General features: G+C 38.0%; 1 protein-coding gene across 12 annotated transcripts in view; it reads left to right on the top strand.

Moving 5' to 3' along the window:
- Positions 1 to 27,425, top strand: part of ablim2 (actin binding LIM protein family, member 2) — a 145,872-nt gene that overhangs the window by 2,452 nt on the left and 115,995 nt on the right. For 6 of the 12 annotated variants that reach the window (XM_008434836.2, XM_017310473.1, XM_008434838.2 and 3 more), the window contains exons 1-2: positions 6,704 to 6,861; positions 16,155 to 16,313. In XM_008434836.2, coding sequence (XP_008433058.1) covers positions 6,846 to 6,861; positions 16,155 to 16,313 — 175 coding nt within the window. In that variant the 5' untranslated portion in view covers positions 6,704 to 6,845. Of the gene's footprint in view, positions 1 to 6,699; positions 6,862 to 16,154; positions 16,314 to 27,425 lie in introns of those variants that run through there. The other 6 variants (XM_008434832.2, XM_008434835.2, XM_017310474.1 and 3 more) reach the window with 5 other exon arrangements.

Genomic DNA, 27,425 nt, shown 5'->3' on the forward strand with positions numbered 1-27,425 from the left:
AGCCTGGTGGTTTTGTTCTGGATGTTCCTCAGCCTGGTGGTTTTGTTCTGGATGTTCCTCAGCCTCCTGCCTGAGGGGAGCAGCTGGAACAGCCTGTGTGCAGGATGGGTGGAGTCCTTCATGATGCAGACCACATTCCTCCTGCACCTTGATGTGTGGAGGTCTATCATGGAGAAATAAAATTCAATTCATTCTGAAATAAAACCCAGCATACTACAGTTTAAAGACAAATTTGACTGGATTATTCTGCAGTCCTGACCTACCAATGCCAAGTGAAAAAGCAATGGACACAGCTCCTCTGCATACTCAGAGAGGATGCTACAGCCTTTTTTACTGGGTAAATACTAGCTGAGGTCACTGGTGCAAAGCACCTAAGCTGGTGTTTCTCACAAACACACACTCAGATCAGTAATTAGGCCTGCAGCCTGGTGTTGGCTTGTGACATTTCCCCTCACCCTGCTGTTTTACACAGGCCTTTGATGATGTGGGGAATGGCATGTTGTCTACCCTCTCACAAGCAGTTTGTTCACATGTGACTTTTCAGAGGTGCTAAACATATTGGACTGAAGCTGGAATACTATGATCTGCCTCCAGATGAAACAATTCTATAAATAAAGAGAGGAGAGAAACACAACTGGAAACTATTTGATGCCTAGCAAAGTGACACATTTTAGATTTTATTTGTGAGAAAAACAGCAGTATTTTGTCACTTTCTTAAAAACAAAAAACAATATGTTCTATTATATATTACTTTCCTAGTCCCAAGTTGATCTATGCTGTATATTAATTCAAACATCTATGCTGAACATGGAGACATTTTGATTTGGCAGCAGTCTTCAAGGTCAGCCATGCATTCAAAGGGAGATATTCATTATACTGCAAACAAAGAGTAAAACTACAAGCTGAGGGCAACTACAAGGTACACTAAACACCTGTAGCCACATAGTCAAGTGACCCTACTATATAGCTTCTATGTCTTTGTATAAAGGATAAAACACAAAAAGCACTGTACAGATCAGTTTATTGTGACAGTAATATAGTATAGTAGTATATAGTATATATCTAACCAAGAAACCCATATATTTAGTCAAAATGTATTTCTACTAGGCATGTAAAAACAATCAGAGTTGACTAAAGAACTTTACAATATATCAAGAAATCACCAATAAAATACATTTCAACTCAACACTGTCAATAAATCAACCAATGTTTGTATTTTTTGTAAAGTTTTCGATAATCGACACACTTCAATGATTTTCCACAGCAAAGTTTGTTCAAATTCAAAAATACTTCATTAATCCCAAAGGGAAATTAAATTAGTTAGTGCTAATTTAGCTAGCAATATTTTATGACTGGGAATGGGTCACAGAGTGACAAAAATAGAAATGTAGGCTTGCCTTCACTCACATACAAACTTGTGTTATTCCTTATATCTGGGTTGGTGATTCACTCTGAGGCTGCGGGCTCCCCACGAATGGTTCTCAGCCCCTAAGGTACCTCAAAGGGTTAGGGTTTAGAATGAAGGCCCAGAGTGCAGCTAAAACAGCTTCAACTATTCTGACAAAACTTTCCACATGATTTAGGTGCTTAAAGGAATTTTGATATTTCAGATCACATCTGTTAGGTCAGATACTAATGGTGGACAAGAAGGCCTGGCTCACAGTCTCTGCTCTAATTTATCCTAAAGTTGTTCTGTAAGGCTCTGTCCAGATTAGTGAAGTTCCTCTACACCAAACTTGCTCAACCATGTTTCTCTGAACTGTGTAGCTCATTAATCCATTCTTCAAAGAGTTATTGTAGACAGTGATGGCTGTTGGCAGGAATACTGACTCTTGTAGAGGTCTGTATTACAACGAATCTGAAGAAGACTCTGACTGAAGATACTCACAACCTTCCCCAGCTTTTAAGCCTGTGTCTCACCCACTAGTCGCCAGTGGATGGCACAGGTCACTTCAGTTAATAGTAACCACACACACCCACTAGAAAGAAACAAACGTACCCAGTACAACACTTTCATTCTATTGGCTGAGAGATTGCCAGGCGACTGTGCCAAAAGGGGTTTCCAAAAGTGAGCAGAGTCCGAGCAGAGACCAAGTGTGAGCGCGAGGAGAAGTTTTGAGTACAATCATTAGGAGTTTTGAGAAGACAGACATGAAGTCCTGCTTTCAAAATGAAAATGTAAGCAAAAGTATTAAAAGTTTTGAGAGCCAAAGACATGAAATCCTGCTTTCAGACTGAAAATGTATGCTCTTGGATTACGGCAAAAAAAAAACAATTCCCCCATACAACTTCCTGTTTGGTGTAGGCCATGGGTGCAAGAGACTTTTTTGCAGGCCTTGAGGAGTTGTTATGACTGGGAATGGGTCACAGAGTGACAAAAATAGAAATATAGGCTTGCCTTCACACACATACAAACTTGTGTTATTCCTTACCAATTATCATGCTTCTACAATGAAGTGCACAGAGGGTTTTGAAAAGTTGCCACAAGGCTTGTTGAGCCGTTTCTGTTGTGATTTTTGCAACTACCTTAAAATATGTAAATTTCGCACAGGCGTGATGACCGCCAAGTTTGCCGAGTTTTCATATATGTTAAGGCCTCCAAAAAGTCAATTAATTTGATGGAAGCTGAAAAGAAAATAAACATTATGGTTACAATAGGCCTTCACTGCGTCAGCTGCTCAGATCTAATGAATGGTGCTTCCTGGTTGGCTGCTTTGCAAACACCAAAGCAGAGTGTGCCAAGTAGCATTGTGCCTATGGTTTTCATCCGTTTGAATTTATGATTATTTCTATGTTGTTTAGTCATACCAGCATATTGCCTTATCACTACATTTAGTTTCAGTGTTTCTTCAATTTTGTTCTTTGGGTAGTTCATGCAAAAGTTTTGTTCACTCTCAAAGTGATATACCAACTACATTCTACACTACAAAACATATTTACCAAGGTCACACACTTGAGGATCAATCATAAGACCAGTAATGGCGATGGTCCTCTCCTTCAGGACGTGTGATTCATTCTTGTCTGGCTCCCTGCCTAATGAGTTGGAGAGGGTAGTTTGCTGTTATAGAGGTGGCCATTGTTCTGTTGGAGTCTTGAACATGGAGAAGGTCCAACATTATCATTGTTACCCTAAGGTAACAAAGGAAAGGAATTTCAAATTTCTAAATCACCAGGGGACTCATGTATAAAGCACAAAAATTGTGCGGCTCCATATTTTACGCACAAGTCGGCACGTATAAAAATGAACTTTGCGTCAAAGTTTGCGTAAATATACGCAAACCTTTTTTGTGAATATCAAACTAGCATCAAATCCGATGTTTTTCATGATTTTAATATTTTATTGTTTAAACGTAAATGATGAAACTGAACATCTATTCACAGACAATAACCTAACACACACACAAAATCAAGAAAATAACAATAAAAGGATGTGAAAACCTCACTAGAATATAATACATTTCCTCAGTTTTTGTCTCATAAAGATGTAATGCACTGTTCTGGTCGCTGAAGCGCATGAAATGCATGTTATCTGTGGGGAAATTTCATTCTGATTGAAAAAGAAAACAGGTTTGGATCAGCAGATTGACTCCAAACAGGTTTGATTATTTTCAGGGTGATCAAGGTGTGTCTGCAATCAGACATATCAGAAGCTGCATAAAGGTGAGCTGCGTAATTGCGGAGCGCTTTGGCTCTGATGGAGACGTCACCGATTGTTCAGAGATCACATTGATCTGGTGGTAAATGTTGATGATGGTTTATTAGCATTTAGATTAATCCAGACTGATCATCCTGGATCTCTGAGCAGAATTTAAAGAAGGAGCCGTGCGGTACCGGTACCGGTCCAGCTGCAGCTGCAGCCAGCCTTCAGTCCAGCCACCCGGTTTGTAAATGCGCCTTTATGGACAGAAAGCATCTCTATTCTGTAAATGTACAACTTACACATGATTTTAGGAAAGGTGCGCCGGTATGTACGTACGTACGGCTTATACATCCAAATTCATTGTGCGCCGCACTTTCTAAATTTTCTCCGTACGAAAAGTTTTAGTGTGAAAACTGCGCATTCTTTTATGCATGAGTCCCCTGGTTCCTCATGTATAAAGTGGCGTATGCACAAAAAATTTGTGGCACCTTACAAGTCGGCATGTATAAAAATTAACGTGGCGTGTAGGGTTACGTAAATATACGCAAACTTTTTACCTGCCATGAAAATGTGTGGCAACCACGCAAACTTTTTCTGTTTACAATAATAAACTGCAAAGCGTCAAACACCCCATCAGGACCATTTAGACCAAGAAGCATCAAACCTGATGGGTTTTTTTATAATTGTAATCTTTTATTGTATAAATGTAAATGATAAAATTGAACCACATTTATCCTCAGACAATAACATAACACACAGATACACACACTCACACACAAAATAAATAAAATAAAAGTAAAAGGATTTGCAAACCTCACTCGAATGTTGTTACACAAAGATGTAACATATTGGACATGGAGTTGGATTAGCAGATTAACTCTAAACAGGTATTTATGCTATTTTATGCAGTTATGGGTGGCTACAGTGGACCAGCAGCTGTGCTCTATTTCCCCCAAATTGTGATTCATAAAGGAAAGGTGCGTGGGTGTGTGCATGCATGGCTTTATGCATTTGAATGTTTTTGTTTTTCTAAATTTGTTCACATTCAAGCATTTAACACACATTTTTAGTGTGAAAACTTTGCATTCTGTTATACATGAGCCCCCTGATGACTATAGGGAAATACTGAAACTTAAATATGAATACAATGGTATTGTGAACGGCTAGGTTAGTAACTCACTTTGGAAATTGCACAAAAGAATTTTGAGCTTGGGTATAAGCCTGGCAACCTGCTGGCACAACGACATAAGGATACCCAAACACAGCAAATTCAAGTATTAAATGTTTTGGTGTTAGACTTTGTGCAAAAGCAGAGTTAATTTTACTCTAATAGAGTCACATTCTGTTTATGTAACTCTGGGGTGTATATTACTAGTAGTTAAAATCCAGTGTTAAAACAAAGTGTTTCCTTATCAAATCTAGAGGTGTTAAAATAGAATCAATAACTCTTTACTTCTTAACTCTGAACTCCTGCAGCGACTATAGGAGTTAATTCACTGACTCCGCCCCAGAATCACAGATTGGTCAGATTTATCAACCTTTCTGATCGATTTTTTTCCTTTGAAAAACTGTTGAAAGCGTTATTCCCGCTGTTGTGTCTTCTTATATACGTTTTGCAGCATGTTTTAATCCTTTTATTGCAGTGGTTCTTAACGTTTTTTGAGGTACCCAACCCCCCAGTTTCATATGCGCATTCACCGAACCCACCCTTCTTAATGTATTCTGTATGAAAATGTATTCTATCATATCACATGAACTGCATTGCATTGATACAGGCTTTACGTTTTCCACCTTGAAAAATGTATTAAGCATACTGCAGTTTGTATTGCTCAGCTGATATGTTAGACCTTTTAATAAGCAATAATGCACATTTTTCCACATTGTAATATGTTTTGTAATTATGGTGCACGTTTTGAAATAAATGCATTTGAGAAAATCATTGCCTCTTTAATAAATATTTTCCAAATAATTTTTAAAAGTTCAAAACAATAAAGTACCTATTTAATATTAATTACAAATAACTCTTAAGAAGTTAAATAAGTACTCTGTGAGAGTTAATATTAAGATCTAACACTGAATTAGTGTTAGTGAATGTTAAATTATTAACTCCAGCAGATTTGTTATTTGACACTTTATAAGAGTTAAGGTACTAACTCTCCAAAAAGAGTTACCTTAACATTTTCTAGTGTGGACCCATATAGACACTTTAAAAGTGTTGAAATCAAATCTGACAGTGTTAATCTGGGCCTCCTGGATTTGCTGTGAACCACAAGATCAGTTTGCATCATCAAATCTAAAACCGGCACTCTTAACCAACCCTGCTGACATAAGACGCAGATTCAGAGTTCTACTCTGAGCTACAGTATATTCTTCTGAGAATAATGTGACACAATCTAAACTGAATAAACCTGATAGGAACTATCTTGAGTCTGAATGAACTCTTCAAGAGGTGAAAGACACAATAAGCTCTTTACTTTCCCTTTAATGTGTTTAATGCAACGACATTGTTCACAGACCCAGTTGTAGTACCAGCTACAAAAGTAGTAGCATCACGACTACTTCTGAGGCCGGTACTACAAAAGAAGTAGCCGGTACTACTTTACCATGTCGGATAATGAATATATAGTCTACAACCAGTAAGAGAGCCATAAAAAAGTGCCAAACTCATACTATGATCTTATGAGAGATATTTAAATAAACAGCTAAGGCATTCCTACACATCTTACAATCAAAATCTGAAACTTCTCATTTTGCCATTGATATGTTCACTGACTACCTTTCAGAATAACCAATATTTGATATTTGTCAATTCAAGTTGATGCGTTTCCTTTTTTTTCTGGCATTCTTAATGGTTAGGTTATCAGTGAACTGTCAAAAGTTGAGTGCTGTGTGGACCTGATGAGCTCCTACTGGGACACACCCAGTAGGAGCTCATCAGGAGGAGGTGACATTCTCTTTGAGCTCTGCATGCTTCTATTTATAATAAATATTTGCCATAACTCAGAGAGGTGGGAGAGAGAGACAGTCACATGACCTCCAGCTCATTCCAGAGATAGTAGCGGACAGAAAGCTCACTCTGCTTTTCATTACTCCAGAGCTTTGCTGCATGCAGAGGATGTGTTCCAACACTGTCAGTGGACTCTGAAAAGATTTCTGGGATTTCACCTGGAATTCTTCTTGAAATATGAACACCTACTGAGCGACAATGCCAGAAGAGAAAGGTAGAAATGACATTCATTAACCTTCAAAGAGCTACTTGTAGTGTGCTCACAGGGCAAGAGGGTTGAAGGTAGACTTGTTTTGCAAATAGGCAACACTTAACTTTATGCTAATGTTGCTTTTGTTCTAAGACACAGTTTAGAAGCATCATTCTACACCTTAAAGATGAAAGTTTGTGTGGAGCACTGACTCAAACAGTTTGCCTTTACCTACTGCTCAATGTGTTTGTGTGTTGCGTTTCCATCCTGAAGCTTAAAGTGCTTCCCATGTGAAGGGGACAGTGGCAGAAACCTTAATGCCTTTGCTGCAACATCCCTGGCAGCTAGAATCTTGTCCTGGTCCCTAACCTGCATCCCTAACTCTGGATCTTGCTCCAATATTAAAGTATAAAGCTAAACGTTGGTCTAAAGTAATAAATACTCCACAAGTCATAATCTAGCAGGAGAGTCTTGATTAGTGAGGTATTAATCTAAATGTTGGTTCTCAATGTTTGATTGCTATTCAGTGTTGCTATTAGTAAGTTTAAAACAAAATGTTGGTTCCGGTTCTGGTTTGCTAAGTAGATGATATTTTATACATTTGTTCTATATTTGTAAAATATAAAGCTAGTTAGTTTTTTTAAATGCACAATATGGCTCTAGTTAGTTATAGTTTCCCCCCATTAATTACTATTTTTATTCATTTCAGTTAAATATGTTTTCTGAATATCAGTATTTGTTATTTCATTTGTAATAATATACAATAACTGTATAACCTCATAAAATGACCAGGTCAGGTTATGATATTATACATATAAGGTTTATAATTTTTCAGCACCAAAACATTAACCAAAAGTATGACAAACCTAAAACTAAACAATATTTAAATAATAACTAACAAAAACTAGCAAGCACACTATATTAACCTATAATAACATTGGTTTGAAGGAACAAATAAGCCCTACAACAAAATCTAGCTTTTCAGAAATCATCTGAAGTACTTCAGGAAATTTTTTCATTGTTGACCCAGTTGGCTATGACAAGAAATCTGACTTGGTGACCATATTTACTTCCTTTTCTTATCCCCAATCATTTTGCTTGCACTGGTAACCTCCATCTGTTCACTGCTGTCTTCATAAAGGGACATACCTTACTTTTGTATGGTGCGAAGGCGCGTCTCCGGTACCCACAAAAAGGGACAAAGCATGCTTGCTTTAGGGTGAGCACACACCCTATATTAGCTGTAAGCACCTGATCTGATTTATTTCTTGTGTAGAATTGAAATACTTTTCTGCAATGAAAGTGCACACAACACTATGCCAGTAGTGGCTCAGTGTTGCCAATTTCCCCTTAGCCCCCTATCGCCCCACGCCCAAGAGGGGGACAGAGGATCTCAGGTGTGTGACGTGTTTCATTGGCTGGTAGTCAGCCGACACGGAGACGCCCTGGACTATTTCAGACCCAACAGTAAACAGACCATCTACCCATCTGTTACAACCAGCAATGACAGTGCCTTGCTAAAGTGTTGACACCCCCTAACCCAACTATTAATAGCAACAGAGTGACGAGACATGAACAGTATTTAGAGTGAGAACAGAAAGTATTCAACCCCCTTTAATTTTTCTACTTTTTGTTTCATTGCAGCTGTTTGCTAAAATCAAAAAAGTTCATATTATTTCTCATGTATCCGATCTTGACAGAAAAAAAACAAATTAATTAAAAACGAAAAAGTGAAATATCACATGGTCATAAGTATTCAGACCCTTTGCTGTGACACTCATATTTAACTCTTGCTGTCCATTTGTTCTGATCCTCCTTGAGATGGTTCTACTCCTTCATTGGAGTCTAGCTGTGTTTAATTAATCTGAATGGAGTTGATTAGGAAAAGCACACACCTGTCTATATAAGACCTCACAGCTCACAGTGCAGGTCAGAGCAAATGAGAATCATGAGGTGGAAGGAACTGCCCAAGGAGCTTAGAGACAGAATTGTGGAAAGGCACAGATCAGGCCAAGGTTACAAAAGAAGTTTTGCAGTACTCAAGGTTCCTAAGAGTCCAGTGGCCTCCATAATCCTTGAATGGAAGAAGTTTGGGACGAGCAGATCTCTTCTTTAACCTGGCTGTCTAGCTAAATGGAGCAATCGCAGGAGAAGAGCGTTGGTGAGAGAGATAAAGAAGAGCCCAAAGATCACTACTGAGCTCCAGAGATGCAGTGGAGAAATGGGCAACAATCACTGCAGCTGCCAGTTGGGGCCTTCTGGCAGAGTGGCCCGACAGAAGCCTCTCCTCAGTGCAGACACTTTGGCATAAAGTTTGCCAAAAAACACATGAAAGACTCCCAGACTATGAGAAATAAGATTTTCTGGTCTGATGAGACCAAGATTGAACTTTTTGGTGTTCATTTTAAGCGGTATGTGTGGAGGAAACCAGGCACTGCTCATCACCTGCCCAATACAATCCCAACAGCAAAACTATGGGGGTGTTTTTCAGCTGCAGGGACAAGATGGCTGGTTACAGTTGAAGCAAAGATGCATGTGGCCAAGTACAGAGATAACCTGGAAGAAAACCTCTTCCAGGGAGCACGGGACCTCAGATGGGTCGAAGGTTCACTTTCCAACAAGACAATGACCCGAAGCACACAGCTAAAATAACAAAGGAGTGGCTTCGGAACAACTCTGTGAACATTCTTGACTGGCCCAGAGAGAGCCCCGACCTAAACCCAATTGAAAAAAGAACTTTCGGTATCCACTGTAAACACTGCAAGTTATTCAAACACTGAAAGAGGCAGAAAGCACTGTTACAACTGATGGCTGCATCTAGGGTACATTGAGCTAAAAAACAATCACAGCAAACCATCAGTAGTTGCTGGGAAATGTTGGGCTGCAGAATATTCATAGTTGAAGCACTCTACTGAGGTCTGAAGAAATAAAGATGTATCAAAAAGAATTTTTTTGAGTTTGTGGCAAAACGAAGACCTAAAATAAAGACCTTTATGAAACATAAATTGGATTTTTGAAGTTTTCTTTAGCAATTTTAAAATTTCATCTGTCTTGTGAACTCCATATCGTGTCTGGTGAGCTTCATCACTACACCCCTTATGTTTAGTTTTCACCTCATATATCAACCTGCATGTACCTCCAATGATTTTATTGTGATCTCATGTGATCAGAGCACCTCTTTCTACATGTGTATATATAACACTCTGACATTTTCTCCACTTTTTGTAATATTGCATTAAATATTATTCCAGAAAGTGGCATAAGCATGAGTTTAGTGCTGTGTGGCCACTCCTCAGGGCAAACTAATTTAGTTCATTGTATTTTTCCGCGTGTGGACTGTGTTCCCGTTACAGTCCTGAGTGTTCAGGTTGAAGCTCTGAGTGTTAAGTTGATGACTGAAAACAGCTGGAAACATCAAAGTGAAAATAACCCAGTTAACAGTTTAAGTCTCATGTTTTCCTTCATAACACGAGACTTCCATGACTCATGTTATGGTATATTGTTATGCAGCCAACAATTTAGTACATTGTTGGCTACTTAAAAAACCTATCCAAACACAACAATAGAACAATGTGCTGCATCTGCCACATTTCAGAATTACAGTGGACCTCTTGCTGCTGTTCTAGTAGGTTTGCAGTTGTCACTCTGTTCATCCAGAGTCATCGTTGTTTCAGAACCCAACACCGCTTCAAACATCCCCTGATCTTTCTGCTTTGCTTCTCGTCTTTATGGTGCCGTTTCTTCTCGAACAAAAGTGCAACACCAGACGACGTAAGTGGTGACTTCAAGAGGTGGAGCAATGTGCTTCAAGTTTTTGACGTTTGAGCGTTGGACTATGAGGGAATGTGACAAAGGCAATGAGGTTGCATCAAAGTCAATAATTGATGGAGTTTGACTGAAGTTCCTCTGTGTTTTTAGTTTGTCGGTACTGGGGGAACATTTGGTGACCAACAGATACTGTACTTGGGTTTCAGTAAGCCAAGCCAGAACGCACTAAGAGGTGCCAAGCAGCAGAGAAGCCCAAAACATTTGCCTTCAAGATTTTTACCCTGTACAACTCTTTTACCCTGTAAAAGAGTACAACTCTGTACAACTCTCCATGAACCCTGCGGGTTCATGGAGAGTTGGTGGTGCTGAGGAACAGTCTTGCCAGTGTTGTTGTTACTCCTGTGATCATAGTCTAGTAAAAATCAGTCCCTTTTTTCTTTTTCCAAAGTGTAGACCATCCCCTTGTTCAACGCTTTACTTTGTATAGAGAATCTGGAAAAATCATTGCTTGCTGGAAATGTGGGCTCTATTGAAATTTGAACTAGTTGGATGTGACTTCACCCAATCACTAATGTTTGGCCGTGACGTATGTGTAACCCAATGTCCTTGCTCACAACCTCCTCTATTCACTGATTCACAGAGGAATCAGTGTTGCAAAACAATGACTACATGTGAGCTGTTAGGTTTCCTTACACAGAACTTGTTTAACTAGTTTAAATAGAAATCAGACCTTTACTGCAGTTTGACAACAAAGCTCACTTAGAATGTATGCAGTGATTTGGAATCTGTCTGATTGAATGTTATTGACTTTATTGTAATTTGCAATGCTTGTGATAATATTTGATGAGAATTGGCACAATTTAAATAAACTGACTTTGATTGACAAGCAGGTGGGTCACCGACAGAATATTTGTTCTGTCGGTGACCCACCTGGTGCCTGTTATTTAGGAATAATTAATATATCCTCTATGTAATGCTTGCTATGCATCATTGCTAAAGTTTAGATTTAATCAAACAAATGTTATTTGTATAGCACATTTCAGCAGCAAGGCATTTCAAGGTGCTTTACATAATAAAAAATAAATAAAAAATAAAAACAGCATGTGACATTGAATAAACAGTAAGAAAAAGAAAGATTTTAAAAAAAGATTAAAATAGATAAAAATGACTCTACAATGCTAAAACGATTTTTATTTATTTACTTTTCCACATGCATATTTGAAAGATATAAATTGCTTGTTTATGAGAATCCTGAACCCTTCCACCTTACATTTACAGTTTCTTATAAAATTTTTGAATCAGATTTAATAATTTCCAGCTAGTTTTTAAGTACATTTTTATTGTCCCCACATCTAACACTACAGAGAAAAACTCTGTATAATTTAAATTTGCTTGCAAAGACTACAAGGTGATAAAGAAATAATAAATTTAACTTAATAAAACATGTGGACCGAAAACTAAAGTACAGAGACAATAACATTTAATTTTTTTTCTGAGATTTAAACTTGCACAAAGAATGATTAATCACAGCCAACAAAGGGACTAATGTATTATATGTGTCAGCATATCTAAATGTTATCCTAATTTTAGCTCAACAGTCAGGCCTTTTCTGCTTGCAAATTTAATGATGAAGCCTGGGAAGTCATAGGTTCTAAGTCCAATGAGAACTGATGAAAGATTTCAGATTAACATTTAAATCAGATGGTTAGCATTGCAACCTGCTTATCATAAATATTCCCAGTGTTTTTCTTTTCTGCATTGAATCATTTCGTCTGATTACTATATGCACCTGGAAAATCTGAGCTTTGACCCTGAACTGTAAAATCAGTGTGTCAAAGCTGGTAGATGGCACCATAAAATTATAAAATAAAATAAATTTGACAACAAAACTTACTTTTATAAAATTGCATAAACATTTTTTTTTATAATCTTATGTTTTTATTATGATGCATTATCAGTTTATTCATTCATGTCTAAGTTAAGTTTAATATTTACTGTAAGAAGCAACATAAGCTCTGATTTTCATTTAATTTTGAAATTCACTTCCTGTTGCTGGTTGTTTTGGCAAACTAAATCATATTTTAGACTTGATTAAAAATCTCAACTTTTTATTACTTTGATTAAATGACATTGTGTCAAATGACTTGGACATCAACTCAACTTGGGACTTGATGCAAGACATTGGTGGAGAAGCTTTGAGACGTACTTATAAGTTGCAATACAATAATTTGATCCCACCTCTGGTGCTTACTGTCCTGTTTCCCTCAGAGGTGCTGAAACCTCTGGGCCTGAGATTGTGCATCAAACAGCTGATAATGGTTTCCACAGATGGCCTCTATGCATCAGACGTGGTTTCACTGTGGGCTGAAACACACGACCTGCAAAACAAACATAGCTACAAACTCTTCCACCATTTTGCTCCAACTCTTTCAGTCCTGCTAATCCTGACCTGCTATGTGTGGTAGCTAAAGACATAGCGTTTCACTAGCGTGTTCATATCTCTTAAAATGTTTCACATTTTACAACCATAAAGATATAGATGTCTTATTAAATGCACAGTTTGGCCAATCAAATAAGTGACAATTCTCTTGGATGAGCTGCTGAGATGCAAAAAGCAAAGCTCTCGATTTACTGGTCTGTCTAAGTTCTGACCCCTTAACTATGCTAAAAGCAACTTCTAGCTAGTCTTAGTTATGTTGTATGACCCTTAAAAATCATGGTTTTGAGGATAAGATCCTTTAAGGAATCACATCAGAAATATTTTAGCATTTAATTTGTAATTGAAATTTTGCAGCTCTACACTGTTCTGAAAGCACGTCCACTTCCACTGTCACTCATTTCTATAGTTTTTACTACAAAGAACTTAAAATGTCTTTGTACACTTAACAGAAAATGGGACAAAAACATTGTTATTTCCTGAAAATGTAAATAACATTGCTAATATAAGTTGGACCAAATACTTTGAGAACATTCAAGTTGTCTTTTGTTAAAGTATCTTCATAAAAGTCGATCAAGTTAAGTTGGTGACAATGTAAGTCTAGGAATATAGAAGAGAACAGGTTGTTTGAACATTTACTTGAAGTATCTGATCGTAAACGTTATCCCAGAAATTAAGCCATGATCAACTGTTCTGACTAGATTCTCTTAATGTTAAAAGGTGCAACATGCAACAATGTTTTAGCATCATTTCTGGCAACAAATATGTCAGAAAAATCAAAAGCATTCAACTACAACACCAGTTAAAATTTCTATGACGGTGTATTAGATCCAGTGTTGATAGAAAAAAAGTCAAAAATTTGCTTGAAATAAAAAAAGTTCAAACTTTTTTCCTCAACTTTTTGACTTTTGGAGCTCAGAAATTTCCTCATGTTTTCTTTATTAACCCCAAAATGTCAGAGTTTTTTCTTATTTACTCCTCCTTTTTTTATCTGCAATGGCCCTAATATGCCATCGTAAATTTCACCATCACGCAAAGGCAAACAGGTGCTCTCTCAACTGTCCAGTCCAAAAATGTAAGTCTTTATCTCTTCAACCTTATCCAGGTGTATGTTGGTTATTTTTATCTTCACGGTAACATCAAAACTTGCCTAGGCTTAAGAAAGTGAAAGACCTCAAGTTCAAAGTTTAGACATCCTAAAGTTCTGATACTGTGGTAATGTCATCGTCTTGATGCCCTCCACTAGAATACTCCCAAGCACCATGGAATCCCTATGAGTTAAGGGAGCTATTTTTAGTAGGCTTAGGAGTATGGCCTCCTGAAAAGGCATTTGACATATAGATATTTCAGCCTTGCACAGAGCTGTGGCCTGTGGTATAAATGTGTGACATGTCATGATGACATGCCCCCAAGTAGTGATATGGTCATGTTATGTTTGCCTACCTCTGAAAATACCAGGTGTGTTGCATACGTTTCCAGCTGGTAAGCCTATGTGGCCAGTGTGGTGCTTCAGAGGCTCCTGGTGGTGTTACCTACATGTCAGCGTTGCATATAGTATTTGATTGCTCAAATAGCCGCGTGCCTTGTGGAAATTTTTGGGACAATGGCATCAGGATTGCCTTTTGGCCTGAACCACCAGCCCAGTGGATGAATGATGATATGCATACTGGCAACAAACCATGAGATAAAATATTTCTGATTAATGAATATAAAAATTTTAAATGGGAAGAATGATCTAACCTTCTAAATCCTCCTAAATTAAGTATAAGTACTCATATAAATAATTGTAAAAGTATCAATAAATTGAATTAAAAATCATTTTAATACATTTCCAACTCCATTTTAATCCTCCTAAAAACAGACATTGTAGTTTACCTTTATTCTTTACAGGTAAAAAGATGGCAATGTGAATTCCATTAGGAAGAAGATAGAAGCATTATGATAGGTAATATGATATGAATTTTAAAAAAAAAAGTAAAGCTCCCCTAAAATCTTTTCAGAGTATCATCCAAGCAATTTAGGCTTTAAAAAAATAACTATTGTTGAACTTCAACCATCTGAATCAAATGTGTTTAAGAAAGGAAACTTGTGAAACATGCATCAAGAAGACCAGTGGTAGTAAAATACCAGTCAAAGTAGACCAAAGGTCCTCTGGGAAATGTCTCAGCAAATACAAGACTGCATTTCCACCAATTCCCATTTTTTTAACTTGCGTGAAGGTATCTATTCAATGTAGATTTCAAAATCCAGTACAAAGCCATCTGGACTTGCAAGAACAAACACAATTAGTCCTGATGGATTTAGCTTCCCAGACATGAACTAATAAATTTATCTAAGGAACAATACAGACCTTTGTTGGTCTTGGTAGGTGGTGGCAACCTTGGAGAACTTCTATCAGGAGTTGGTTTGACTTTCCACAAAAGATTTGTTTTTCATCTAGTTCAGTGTTTCTCCCCCCTGGTCCTCAGGCCCCCTGCTCTGCATGTTTTAGATGAGCCTCTATTCCAGAACAGCTGATTCAAATGATTGCATGACCACCAGGTGCTGCAGAAGCCTGTTAATCACCCAGAGATACAATTCAGGTGTGGCAGAAGGGAAACACCTAAAACATGCAGGACGGGGGGCGTTGAGGACCAGGGTGGAGAAACACTGATCTAGTTCATGAACCAATTTCAGTGAAGAACTGATCTTGCAAAAACGATGACGATGCTGATATAGTTGAATCAACTATATCAGCATGCCTTGATAGTCAAGACATATACTGACATACTTAAAAAGGTGTTGATCTCATCCGATGTTGTGTTTTAACGTTTTTATAATTGACCCAAACATGTTTTCATAATGTTTCCAGTTGGTTTTACTTTCAAAATCTTTACCTTCCTCGGTAAAAAGGAAAAAAAAATATTCTTGTTTGAAACCTGTTTCTGACTTGATTCAATTTGTAGATGAGGGCATTTTCAGTGTAGAGGTCACATAGTAACATTGATTTATGGTCTGAAGCAACCATTTGAATTTCAGCATCATCCATTGACAATTATTTGAAAGGTTTCATTCTGCCTACCATGGCCAAAGCTGTACGTAACTATTCCTGTGTGTTCTGTGTCTTGTGCAGTGTTTCAACAGCAGGCTGTACACAGCACTCTGGAGCAACAGAAGATGAAACAGGAAGGAGGTGGTGCCGTCGCCTGTCACAACTGTGGGAATCCCTGTAAGGGGGAGGCTCTCCGTGTTCAGAACAAACACTTTCACATAAAGTGTTTTGTCTGCAAACGTATGTAACACACGCTTCCTACTGTTCCCTCCAGTCTGTTTCCACACAAACACAGGGCCACGCTAATCCATCTGAATGCTGACCGTGTGCCATGAAATAGAATTTGGGTTAAAGGGTGAGGGTGTGTGTGTTGGGAGTGCTAACTGTAGTTGCTGTGTGTGCCCTTCCCTGCCCTGACTCTCACCATAAGGTCTGTGTTAGACAACTGTTGTTTTCAATATACACTGTGGTTGCTAAGCAACAGAGGGGGTCTTACATATAATAAAAGCTTCATAATGTTTATCACCTTTAACCCGATTAAAGGTTAAAGGCCAGCAGGCCCCACCATCTTTGAGTCTATGGCCACAGAGTGAGGCAGCAGCATTACCCATGATGCCAAGAATAGCAATAATGTTTGAAAAAATAGAGCAATAATTTGGGTTCTTAAGTCTATCATAAAAGAAAGAAAAATGGGGATTCATTTTTCAGTCAGATTTTGACCATGTTATTAATTCATTTGTAGTTGTCAGTTTCAACTAAATATTTAATTAGTAAGCTAAATATTTTTGTTTGCCGCCTAAATATTTACCTTGAAACTAAATATTTAGCTTCAAACTAAATGTTTAGTAAGCTAAACATTTAGTTTGCTAACTACGCCTCTGTTTCTGCTTTTCTATAGCCATATGATGCATGGCTGTAGAAAAGCAGAAACAGAGGCGTAGTTAGCTAATTAAATGTTTAGCAAGCTAAATGTTTAGCTTACTAAAAAAATAAAAAAAATAAGAGGGTTGATTTAATAGTTTTGCAAACTAATATTTCAGTGATTCTTGAGAATAGGGACAAAACGGGTCCTATGGATAAAGCACAAAATTTGAATAAAATATACACAAAACATAATTTTTTCAAATATCTGACTAAACTAACCTGGGTCATGTGAGCACAACAATGTATATTTTCCTGGTGTTTGCTGAATATTTTTTTATTTTAAACATTGTAGTCGGTGGATGGTGTCTGTAAAAGCCCTTGTTCTGGAGCAGAACTCAATACAATGTAATAGTTTAAAACAATTAAAGGAACACTAAGATAGTATATTATGACAAGTATAAGTAGTCATATAAATAATTGTAAAAGTATCAATAAATTGAATTAAAAATCATTTTTATATATTTTCCAACTCCATTGAAATTTGTCCCAAGTTTTTGTCAACACCATCAGACATGAAAAGAATGTAAAAGAATCAGGCATTATTGGGGGGCACCAGAACATGTGAGGACCCCATGACCACTTCCCTTCTCTTCCTTTGCCAAGAGGGCTAGTTAGCTCTGGTTAGCTTATGTTATTCTTTAGTTTTTTCTTCTTTTTATTCCTAAGTTGTTTGTCACAACCATGATGTGTCAACACCATAACTGACAATTTACAAAATTTTGTTGAAATTTTGTGAAATAAAAACTTAATTTTGGTAAAATGTAAAGATTTCATGGACCTGATGAGCTGCAATATGGCATCCTTCTGAATAACATCATATAAATTGAGGTAATTTGACTTTTTGTCAACTCTTGTCAGTTTTTGTGACTCTTTTAGTGAAATTGTTGACAAATCTCACTTAAATGTGAGATTTGTCAACAATTAATTTTAATGTATTTTACATAAATTGCATTATGTAAAATATGTATCAGGTTTTTCATTTTACTCACTAGTTTGTCATCACCTTCAGTTCTGTCAACTCCGTCAGATGGACTTTTTGTTATTTTTTTGTTTTAAGTAATAGATATTACTTAAAACAGAGAGATAATTATTTCATGACTTATAATCAGACACACTGGAGTGAATAGTTCATTATTTTTGATAGGGAAACATCATACAGGGAAATGTCTGGGGACTGGGGAATTGAGACAATACAACATGTTATTTTGCATTGCAGTAATTACCAGATTCAGAGAAACAAGTTAATTAGGAACCTCAGTAATATGAAATGAAATTTTACATTGTTGATTTACTGCAAGAGAATTCAGGAAGTAGAGGATAGCAGGCTATATTATCCAGTCATTACCTGTTGGTGGCGGTAATACTCACCTAATGTTTCTTGCCAACAGCCAATAAATTTCAACAAGAAGAAGAACTCCCATCCTTCCCCAATATTTAAGCCTCTCATTTTCTCCCATTACTCGCCAGATCCTCATGTTCTGTCCTGTTTTGCCTTTGTGCTTTCCTGCGTTCTTGTCTCCTGGTTGGATGTTGTTTTGGATTTATTTTGGTTTTTCTCCAAGTATTTTTTGCAAGCCTTTCAGTATTCCCTCATCTTTTAATTAAACTACTACAACTCAGCTATTGCCTGTGCATTTGGGTCCAACACTTCAACAAAACAACATCATGACAGTAAGTTTGAAAATTTATTGAGAAAAAATAAGAATCCAAATTTACAGAAAAACAAAGTCCAAGGAACAAACATAAATCCAAAACGAAGACATGAGGGAACCAGAAAGGGACGAGGGAAGGTGACATGAGTGACAAGGAGTTGCAACTGACTGAGGGGTTAAAATACTGGGGAGGTTCTGAGTTAGACAAGAGATCTGAGCAGCTAATTGATTCAAGTTGTGAGTAGTTGGAGCAGGAGGCACAGGGGAGCAGGAAATAATTCTAACACTAAAGAATAACTTGGACTAAAACCTGACAAACTAGAACAGGAAATAACTAGAAACAAGAAACAATAGTCATACCATATGAAGAAGCACATTTCAATTCAATTCAGTTTATTTATGTAGCGCCAGTTGAACACACTTCAATGCACTATACAAAAAACAAAATTTCAATCTAATCCTGCATACATTTCAACTGAACCTAGATAACAAACAATGCATTCAACATCACTTTAGTGATTTAAAAAATGTTCTTAGTAAAGAAACCCAGCAGATTGCATCAAATCATTGACTTGCAACTTTTATTCCTCCTGGAAGTGCATGTAGAGGTGGAGAGGAAAACCTCCCCTTTAACAGAAAAAACCCTCCAGCAGAACCAGAACCTGGCTCTGTACAAAGCAGCTTTCTACCGTGACTAATTGGAGGTTTAAGAAGACCGAGCAGAAACACAAAGATAAATAGAAATACAGATGTAGGAGTACATACTTTCTATATATAAATGTGTCCCAAATTTTCTCCATTTTGGCTATCCCTTTTAGGTGCTTGATTTGATATGCAAGTGTGTTTTTCAAGGAGGTGTAATAATCTACTTTAGCTCCCAGCAGGCAAACATATTTGTACGCTTGGGAGAATATAAAAATATGAAAACACCCTAATGTCTGAAAACTGATAAATGCATGACTGTATAAGGTTGAACTCTTTATTTAAATACATTTAAAGTCTTTTTGTCATTCACACACCTTCATATGCCTTGAATAACACTAACATGGGTGTGGCGTCTTGTTATTTCACTCCTCTGGTTTCTCCATTAAGCTAAAAACAGTTTTTATTTTTCCAAAGTAGGTGGAACCACATGTGTCTTAAACAAAGAAATTATTCCAAACTGATTACTCTGAAGAAATATTTGGAAACACATGACACACACAGTTTTAGTAAAGAATAAGTTGAGGTTGAGGTGAATAAAATAAGTGAAGTTGCCACAGTCCCATTATCCATGTCCTGGAACTAAAGTTTATGAAGTGGAAGTCACTCAAGCTCTGTCAAAAATGGAACATGTGTTTTGGCATTTAAAATTCCCAGTTTTCCATTTCCTTCCACAATGATGTTCAAAATTAATTTCTTCTACTAAACTCTGTAATCATACATCATTTTGGGTATTTTTATTTTTTTTTACCCCGATTTTGTATCCAAAAGTGGAGATATGCAGTAGAGGATGTGTTGATAAAACAATAAAATAACTATGAAATTGCTCAAAGGAAAAACAATCTACATTCTGTTTGCAACATGGTATACAGCAACCTAAGTAATAATATTTTATTAATAATAATAAAATAATAATATAAAATATAATAATTATAATTATTATAATAATTATATAATTATTATAATAATTATAATAATAATTATTATAATAGTAATAATAATAATTATTACTATTATTACTATAATAATAATAATAATAATAGTAATAATAATTAAAGCTGCAAGCAGCATTGGAGGCCCTCGCAGCTCAGTGCCGCTCCGGCCTTATAGTGGCCAAACTGTTGTGGAAATTTTTCTTTAACAAAAGTCAGGGAAAACTGTTTCAAGACCCAAAAAACCAGAGAAAGAATACATTCTTAATCGGTATTTATTCGAATGCCACCCACTAATAAAGGTCAATCATATCATCATAACAGTATGCAAACGGCAAGTGATTAGAATTCGCCATTCAGCCACCACACATACTCCAGTGTTTAGAGAAGGATTTACCATTATGTTGTTCTATTTCATTAAACACAAGAACATGAACTGCATGAACTATAGGGTGAAAGGAAGAAAAACTGTGTAAAAATAGGTGACTTCCTGTTGAAAGGGGTGGGGCTAAGGTGATTTCACCAACTGACCATATGAATGTGATGAACTCTACCCAGATAGCACACGACGTTAAATCATTGAAGTCGACAAATGACGGTGGATCAACCATCAAATCAAACCGTTGAAACTGTGTCATTGAATCAATGTTGTTTTGTGGTTGAAATCTGATGACTGAACTGCCGAAATTTGATTAATGGTTGATTTTTGGCCTCTCCTTGGGCTGCCACCTTATCGTGGTGGAGGGGTTTGAGTGTCCCAATGATCCTAGGAGCTATGCTGTCTGGGGCTTTATGCCGCTGGTAGGGTCACCCAAGGCAGACAGGTCCTAGGTGAGGAACCAGACAAAGCGCAGCCCAAAGACCCTTAAGATGAACACAAACTTTGGACTTGGTTTTCCCTCGCCCGGACGCGGGTCACTGGGGCCCCACTCTGGAGCCAGGCCTGGAGATGGGGCACGATGGCGAGCGCCTGGTGGCCGGGCTTTTACCCACGGAGCCCGGCCGGGCTCAGCCCGAAGAGGAGACGTRGGTCCCCCTTCCGATGGGCTCACCACCTGTCSGAGGGGCCAAAGGGGTCGGRTGCATTGTGCTATGGGCGGCAGSCGAGGGAGGGGACCCTGGCGGTCTRATCCTCGGCTGCAGAAGCTGGCTCTTGGGATTTGGGTCTCCTGGACGCCTCCCTGGTGAGGTGTTCTGGGCATGTCCCACTGGGAGGAGGCCTCGGGGAAGACCCAGGACACGCTGGAGGGATTATGTCTCTCGGCTGGCCTGGGAACGCCTTGGGATTCCCCCGGAGGAGCTGGAAGAAGTGGCTGGGGAGAGGGAAGTCTGGGCCTCCCTTCTGAAGCTGCTGCCCCCGCGACCCGACCCCGGATAAGCGGAAGAAAATGGATGGATGGATGGATGGATGGATTGATTTTTGGTTGAAGTTGACAAATGACGGTGAATCAACCATCAAACAACCATCCACCTCTAACCATGTAACTAACGTAGAAACTCTGTCATTGAATCAATGTTGTTTTGTGGTTGAAATCTAATGAATGAAATGCGGATGTCTGATCAACGTCTGATCAATGTTGAATCAATGTCAGCTGTTTTGCCGCATCCCCTCCCCTCCTCTCCTACTTATCAGAGCTCTGGGTCAGAACATTTTATTACTGAGTGGGGGTTATCACGTTTTAAATTTCTGTACATTTTCTTTCTTGTTCATAACAATTCTCACTGACTGTTTGTGTGTGATATATTGACACAAAAACATCTACAAATTACTACAAGTAGTGGAGCGGTCCACCCCCACCATTTACATGAGTGGGATGGCCCAAACACACAGCCACTTCGCTGTTCGTTTGTTGGCAAAAGATGCTAATTCAATTTTGAATTATGATCACAAAGGTTGAATTTATGGTTAAGAAGCTAACAGAAGGTTGATCCAGAGTTGATCCAGACAGAAGCTGGATCAACCATCAAACAACGATTCAATTCTAGCCAATTAACTAACGTTGAAAATGTGTCATTGAATCAATGTTGATTTATTGTCGATATCCATTGATTGATCCCTAATTCACATGAATTCACACATGAATTCAATTGACGTCTGATTATCAGGGTTTTGCTGAACTGAAAACATGCAGGTCAGTTTGATTGAGGACAAGGTTTGGGGAAGAACTGGTAATCTAGTGTTCAATCAATGTAAGCTGTTTTTCACACCCCAGGTGAAACAACTTTAATTTTAGGTGAACGTTTTTCATTTTCACATTTTATTTTGATAGTTAATTGACAGGAAAGTGGGTAATGAGAGAAGGGGGAAGACATGCAGCAAAATTTGCCAAGGGCGGGAATTGAGCCTGCGACAGCTGCATCGAGGACTAAGGCCTCCATATGTGGGTTGTGCTTAACCCCTGCACCACCACAGCACACCCCATTTTAGGTGAGGGTTAATTACGTTTTAACTTAAGTACTGTGTTGACAACATTGAGTTGAGATTTCGTTCTGTACCCAAATTACACATGATGGCAATTCAACATTGAATTAACATCTGTTGTCAACAAGCCAACAGCGAAGTGGCTGTATGTTTGGGACATCTCACTCATGTAAATAGCAGGGGTGGACTGCTCCACTCCTTGTAGTACGTTGTAGATGTTTTTGTGTCAATATATCACACACACACAAACAGTCAGTAGGAATTTTTATGAACAAGTAAGAAAATGTACAGAATCATCACCCACTATGTGAAAACCCTCACTCACTAATAAAATGCTTTGACCCAGAGCTCTGATGAGTAGGTTAGAAGGGGAAGGTGTGCGGCAAAACAGCTGACATTGATTCAACATTGATCAGACGTTGATCAGACATCGGCATTTCATTCATTAGATTCCAACCACAAAACAACACTGATTCAATGGCACAGTTTCAACATTGGTTACTTGGCTAGAGGTGGATGGTTGTTTGATGGTTGATCCACCGTTAGTTGTCGACTTCAACCAAAAACCAACCATTCTGACTATAATTCAACGTTGATTTACCATTGTGTGCAATCTGGGCAGTTTGTTGCACCTCTCATCACCTCCTCATCTCCCCCTACTCCCTCCCAAGCCTCCCCCTACCCACCCGCTCCTCCCAACCTTCCCCTCTTTACCCCCTCTCATCCCTTCTTCCCTCCCCCCATCCTTGAGCTCTGGGTCAAAACATTTTATTACTAGGTGGGGGTTAATCATGTTTCAAATTAAGCACTACATGTTGAGAACATTGGGTTGTGATTCCATTCTGTACATTTTCTTACTTGTTTGTAAATATTATTACTGACTGTGCATAATGTGTTGACACAAATACATCTACAAGTCTCTACTAGGAGTTGTACCATCCGACTCCCCGTTTTTACACTAGTGGTTTGTCCCAACCAAACAGCCACTTTGCTGCTGGCTTGTTTGCAACCGGCTTCTGAATTGAATTCTTCTCTGAGCAGTTTTATGGTAAGTTTTTCAATATTACTTTGATCTTAAATGTGTTTATTGAAAAACAAGGGCATTGTTTTGTGCCCATAGTAATCCTGGTTATTTTGAGGCAAAACAAATATTTTTAATAATTGAGGTCATGTCTCCTTTTGTATTATTTTCATCCTACCCACCACTCCATGCCTAAGTATGAAATCCTGTGAGATTTTGTGGGATTTGAGTTTTTAAAATGGGGTGGGGCCTATTGTTTGGTCTGGGAGAGCATGTGGTGGAAGTGTAAGGCTGGCTGCTCCAGGTGGGCTTTAAATTGTTGTGATAGTTATCATTTATTTTTAACTTTTTATTATCATGTGCTTAGGGACATGCTTAGATAAAGTAGGGGAATGTAGGGAAGGTAATAGAAAAAAAAGAAGAGGATGTTATATCCAGATTAAGGTTTGGGCATACAGGGTTAAATAGTACTTTGAAAATAATAAACATACTACAGGTTTATGTAATTATTGTGAAGAGTCAGAAACAGTGCAGCATATTTTTCTAGAATGTAATAAGTATAGTCGGGAAAGAGGTATTAATCAGAGAGTTAAATAGAAGTAAAAATAAATTGGATATTAAGAATTTGCTGTAAAGATCGTCTGAGGATGTAGTATTTAACAGCATTTTTAGTTTTCTTAGGAACTCTGGTATTATGGCAATGTTTCTCAATTCCGGTCCTCATGCCCCCCTGACCTGCATGTTTTAGGTGTTTCCCTTCTGCCACACCTGGATTGAATCTCTGGGTGATTAACAGGTTTCTGCAGTATTTGATGGTCATGCAATCATTTGAATCAGCTGTTCTGGAACAGAGGCACATCTAAAACATGCAGAGCAGGGGGGCCTGAGGACTGGAATTGAGAAGCACTGTATTATGGGAAGATTATAGTGGTAGGACATCTAATCTATACCCCAGTCTGGAAGGTGGCAGTAATGCACCTATAAGTTGTTTGCCAACTGCCATAAAACAAAAAGAAGACTCGCTTAGATGTGCCTCTGTTCCAGAACAGCTGAGTTAGATGATTGCATGACAGTCTGCAGCCATCAAGAAGTGCAGAAGGTTGTTAATCATCCATAGATTCAATCCAGGTGAGGCAGAAGGGAAACACTTAAAACATGTAAGGCAGGTGAAACTAAACCTGCTAATGACTGATTCAGTCTGTTGATTCTTGGATTGGCAACTGGTTAAACTGAACTGGACTATTATTACTTGTGTGGGATCTTTATCAGCACGTGGACATTTTGTAATGAATTTAATAAACTTATTTGGAAATATTTGTAGTTGATGGAAGATTAAACCAGCTATTTGATGGAAGTTTATTCTGTACAAATTCTAAATTTTTCCAACTACAGTATAAATCACCTTTTGCTCTATTTATCTGTCTCTGGTGTGTTAAATAAACCCTGATCCTCCCTGAGTTTTATCTTTAGGTTTTCTGATAAACAGCCTTTATTTAAAATATTGATTCCCTCATTTTAACATGAGTGCAGCATCAGAAATCTTACACTAGACTGCAGCTTCATAGGTAAATGTAGTTGTATACATAAACATTAAGATAAATATTAATGAACAATTAAGATAAATATTAATTTAACAGTGAGTGTACATGGAAAWCTATATGGTTTGTATTTGTTCTCAGACCTGTAACCAGTACACTGTTTAATCTTTCAACGTCTTTCAGAACTTTTCAAATGTTTATCATATTTCTRACCGGTACCTTCCTCACTTTTATTTTTGTGTTTTTCAGCCGTTGCTCTGCAGTTTGACCAAAAGCTGACTCTTGAGGACTGCAGTAAAACTGTCAAGAAGTGGCTTCATTACGCGCCAGAACGAGAGGAGGACATCGCAAGGAATCAAAGTGACGCCAACCAGAGTCTAACTGGGGTTACCACAACTTGTACTGTTTCTCTGGTTCATACAGTACAAAGCTTAACCTCATGGACTCTGTCCTTCGGTGGACAATAGACTGTTGTTCTGACAGTCAAAAAGGAGTCAAATATGTTTAAAGATCTGTTCCTCTTTTCTTAAATAAAATGTTATATCAAACCTATGTTGTCATTTTTAAACTTTTGTACACAGTTTACCTATAATCTGCCAATAACATAGTGTTTAACACCAGTCTAGAAACTTTTAGTGGTATGTTATGATGCAGACCTATCAGACCTAAAAATGTACATAAATCCTTAGCTTTCATTCAATATAACATCAAATTTGAATGTAGATCCACATTCAGATGATGATTGAATCAACATTGATTCTTAACTGATTCTATGTAGAATCAACACAAATATGCATGCAGATCCAGTCAAATGAGTGTTGAATAAACATTGATTCAATGTTGTTTCAATCATTCTGTGCTATCTGGGTAGTCTGTGACAACACAAAGAGAGTTTGATGCAGCTGTCAACTTATTATTCCACCTTGATATTTCATGGCAAATGGTCAGATTTGAGGCTTGGACACACCCAAGCCTCTTTGATGCTGTTAAAGAAGAATTATTTGTGTGATTAAATTTAGAAAAGAATCTGGCTCTCCTTCTTCCTGTTTGGATCCCGGGTTCTCTTGAATGGCGGCGCGTTTGGAACAAAACACAACAATGCGTGATGACGTCACAGAATTGCAGAATTTACTCCAAATTGGAACAAAGTGAGAAGATACAACAGAAAGCTACAAAATAATAGAGACACACATTCATTACATGAGACAAGAGATATGGACAGCAAAGATATCTTTGGAGAAATTGCAAGGGCAAGATCTGATTTGGTACTCTGTGTGGAAAGTTTTATCTTCTTGTATTTCATTTATTTAAATAAGGCATATTTTTTCTCATCCAATCAGGACCTGTCTCGGACCCTTTTTAAAATTAGAAACTCCCTGCAATTTGTTCACAAGATCAAACCCCAGTTGTCTAAATAAGTGAAAACAGGGACTCCTGAAGTCCTGCTGCTTCATGGCTTTCACAGATCAATGTGAAAAGCTGTAACTTCCTGCTGATTGCTACTGAGGGCAGATCAAAGATCTTGGCAAACAATCTGCCTTAACTACAGGTAAAATAAAGGGCAATAGGCCAGAATAAGTTATATATACACGCACGCCCACCAATTAATTTACTGCTGTCAGGGGGGTAGGCAAGGATCAATCACAGTGAGTTTGTTGCAGTTCAGCTGAAATATGCGGAATTCAGAGCCAAATATATGACAATGGCATCGCCTGTGGCTTCACAGCACCGCCATGGCCTCGCTCTCCACCGAAAATCCTTTGTGTTTTAAAGCAAGTGTGACCAGCTAGTTATGTATCTTCTGACACAAGGTCATCTTGATTAGGTCAAGGGGGTCAGAGATGGAGCTTTCTAAGAAAAAAAGTCACTTCCTGTTTTGAGGGGGCGGGGCTTAGATGACATCAGACTATAATGACATAGGATCATCAGACATCCAACCAACCAGGATCACTCATGTCAAGTTTCGGGCCAATTGACTTTTTTATGTGAAAGTTATAGTGTTTGTGCTAGGAGCGTCTTACTAGTTCTAGTGACGCTTTTTATGGGTCAAATAGACTCAAAAAAGTGTAACAGCAGCTGCGCAGGGGGGCCCAAGCAAATTTTTTGTCAGGGGGCCCAAGATACCTGACAGCGCCCCTGAGTGTGAGTGATAGAGACAAAA

Source organism: Poecilia reticulata, linkage group LG18, assembly GCF_000633615.1.
Source record: "Poecilia reticulata strain Guanapo linkage group LG18, Guppy_female_1.0+MT, whole genome shotgun sequence".
Classification (NCBI taxonomy): domain Eukaryota; kingdom Metazoa; phylum Chordata; class Actinopteri; order Cyprinodontiformes; family Poeciliidae; genus Poecilia; species Poecilia reticulata.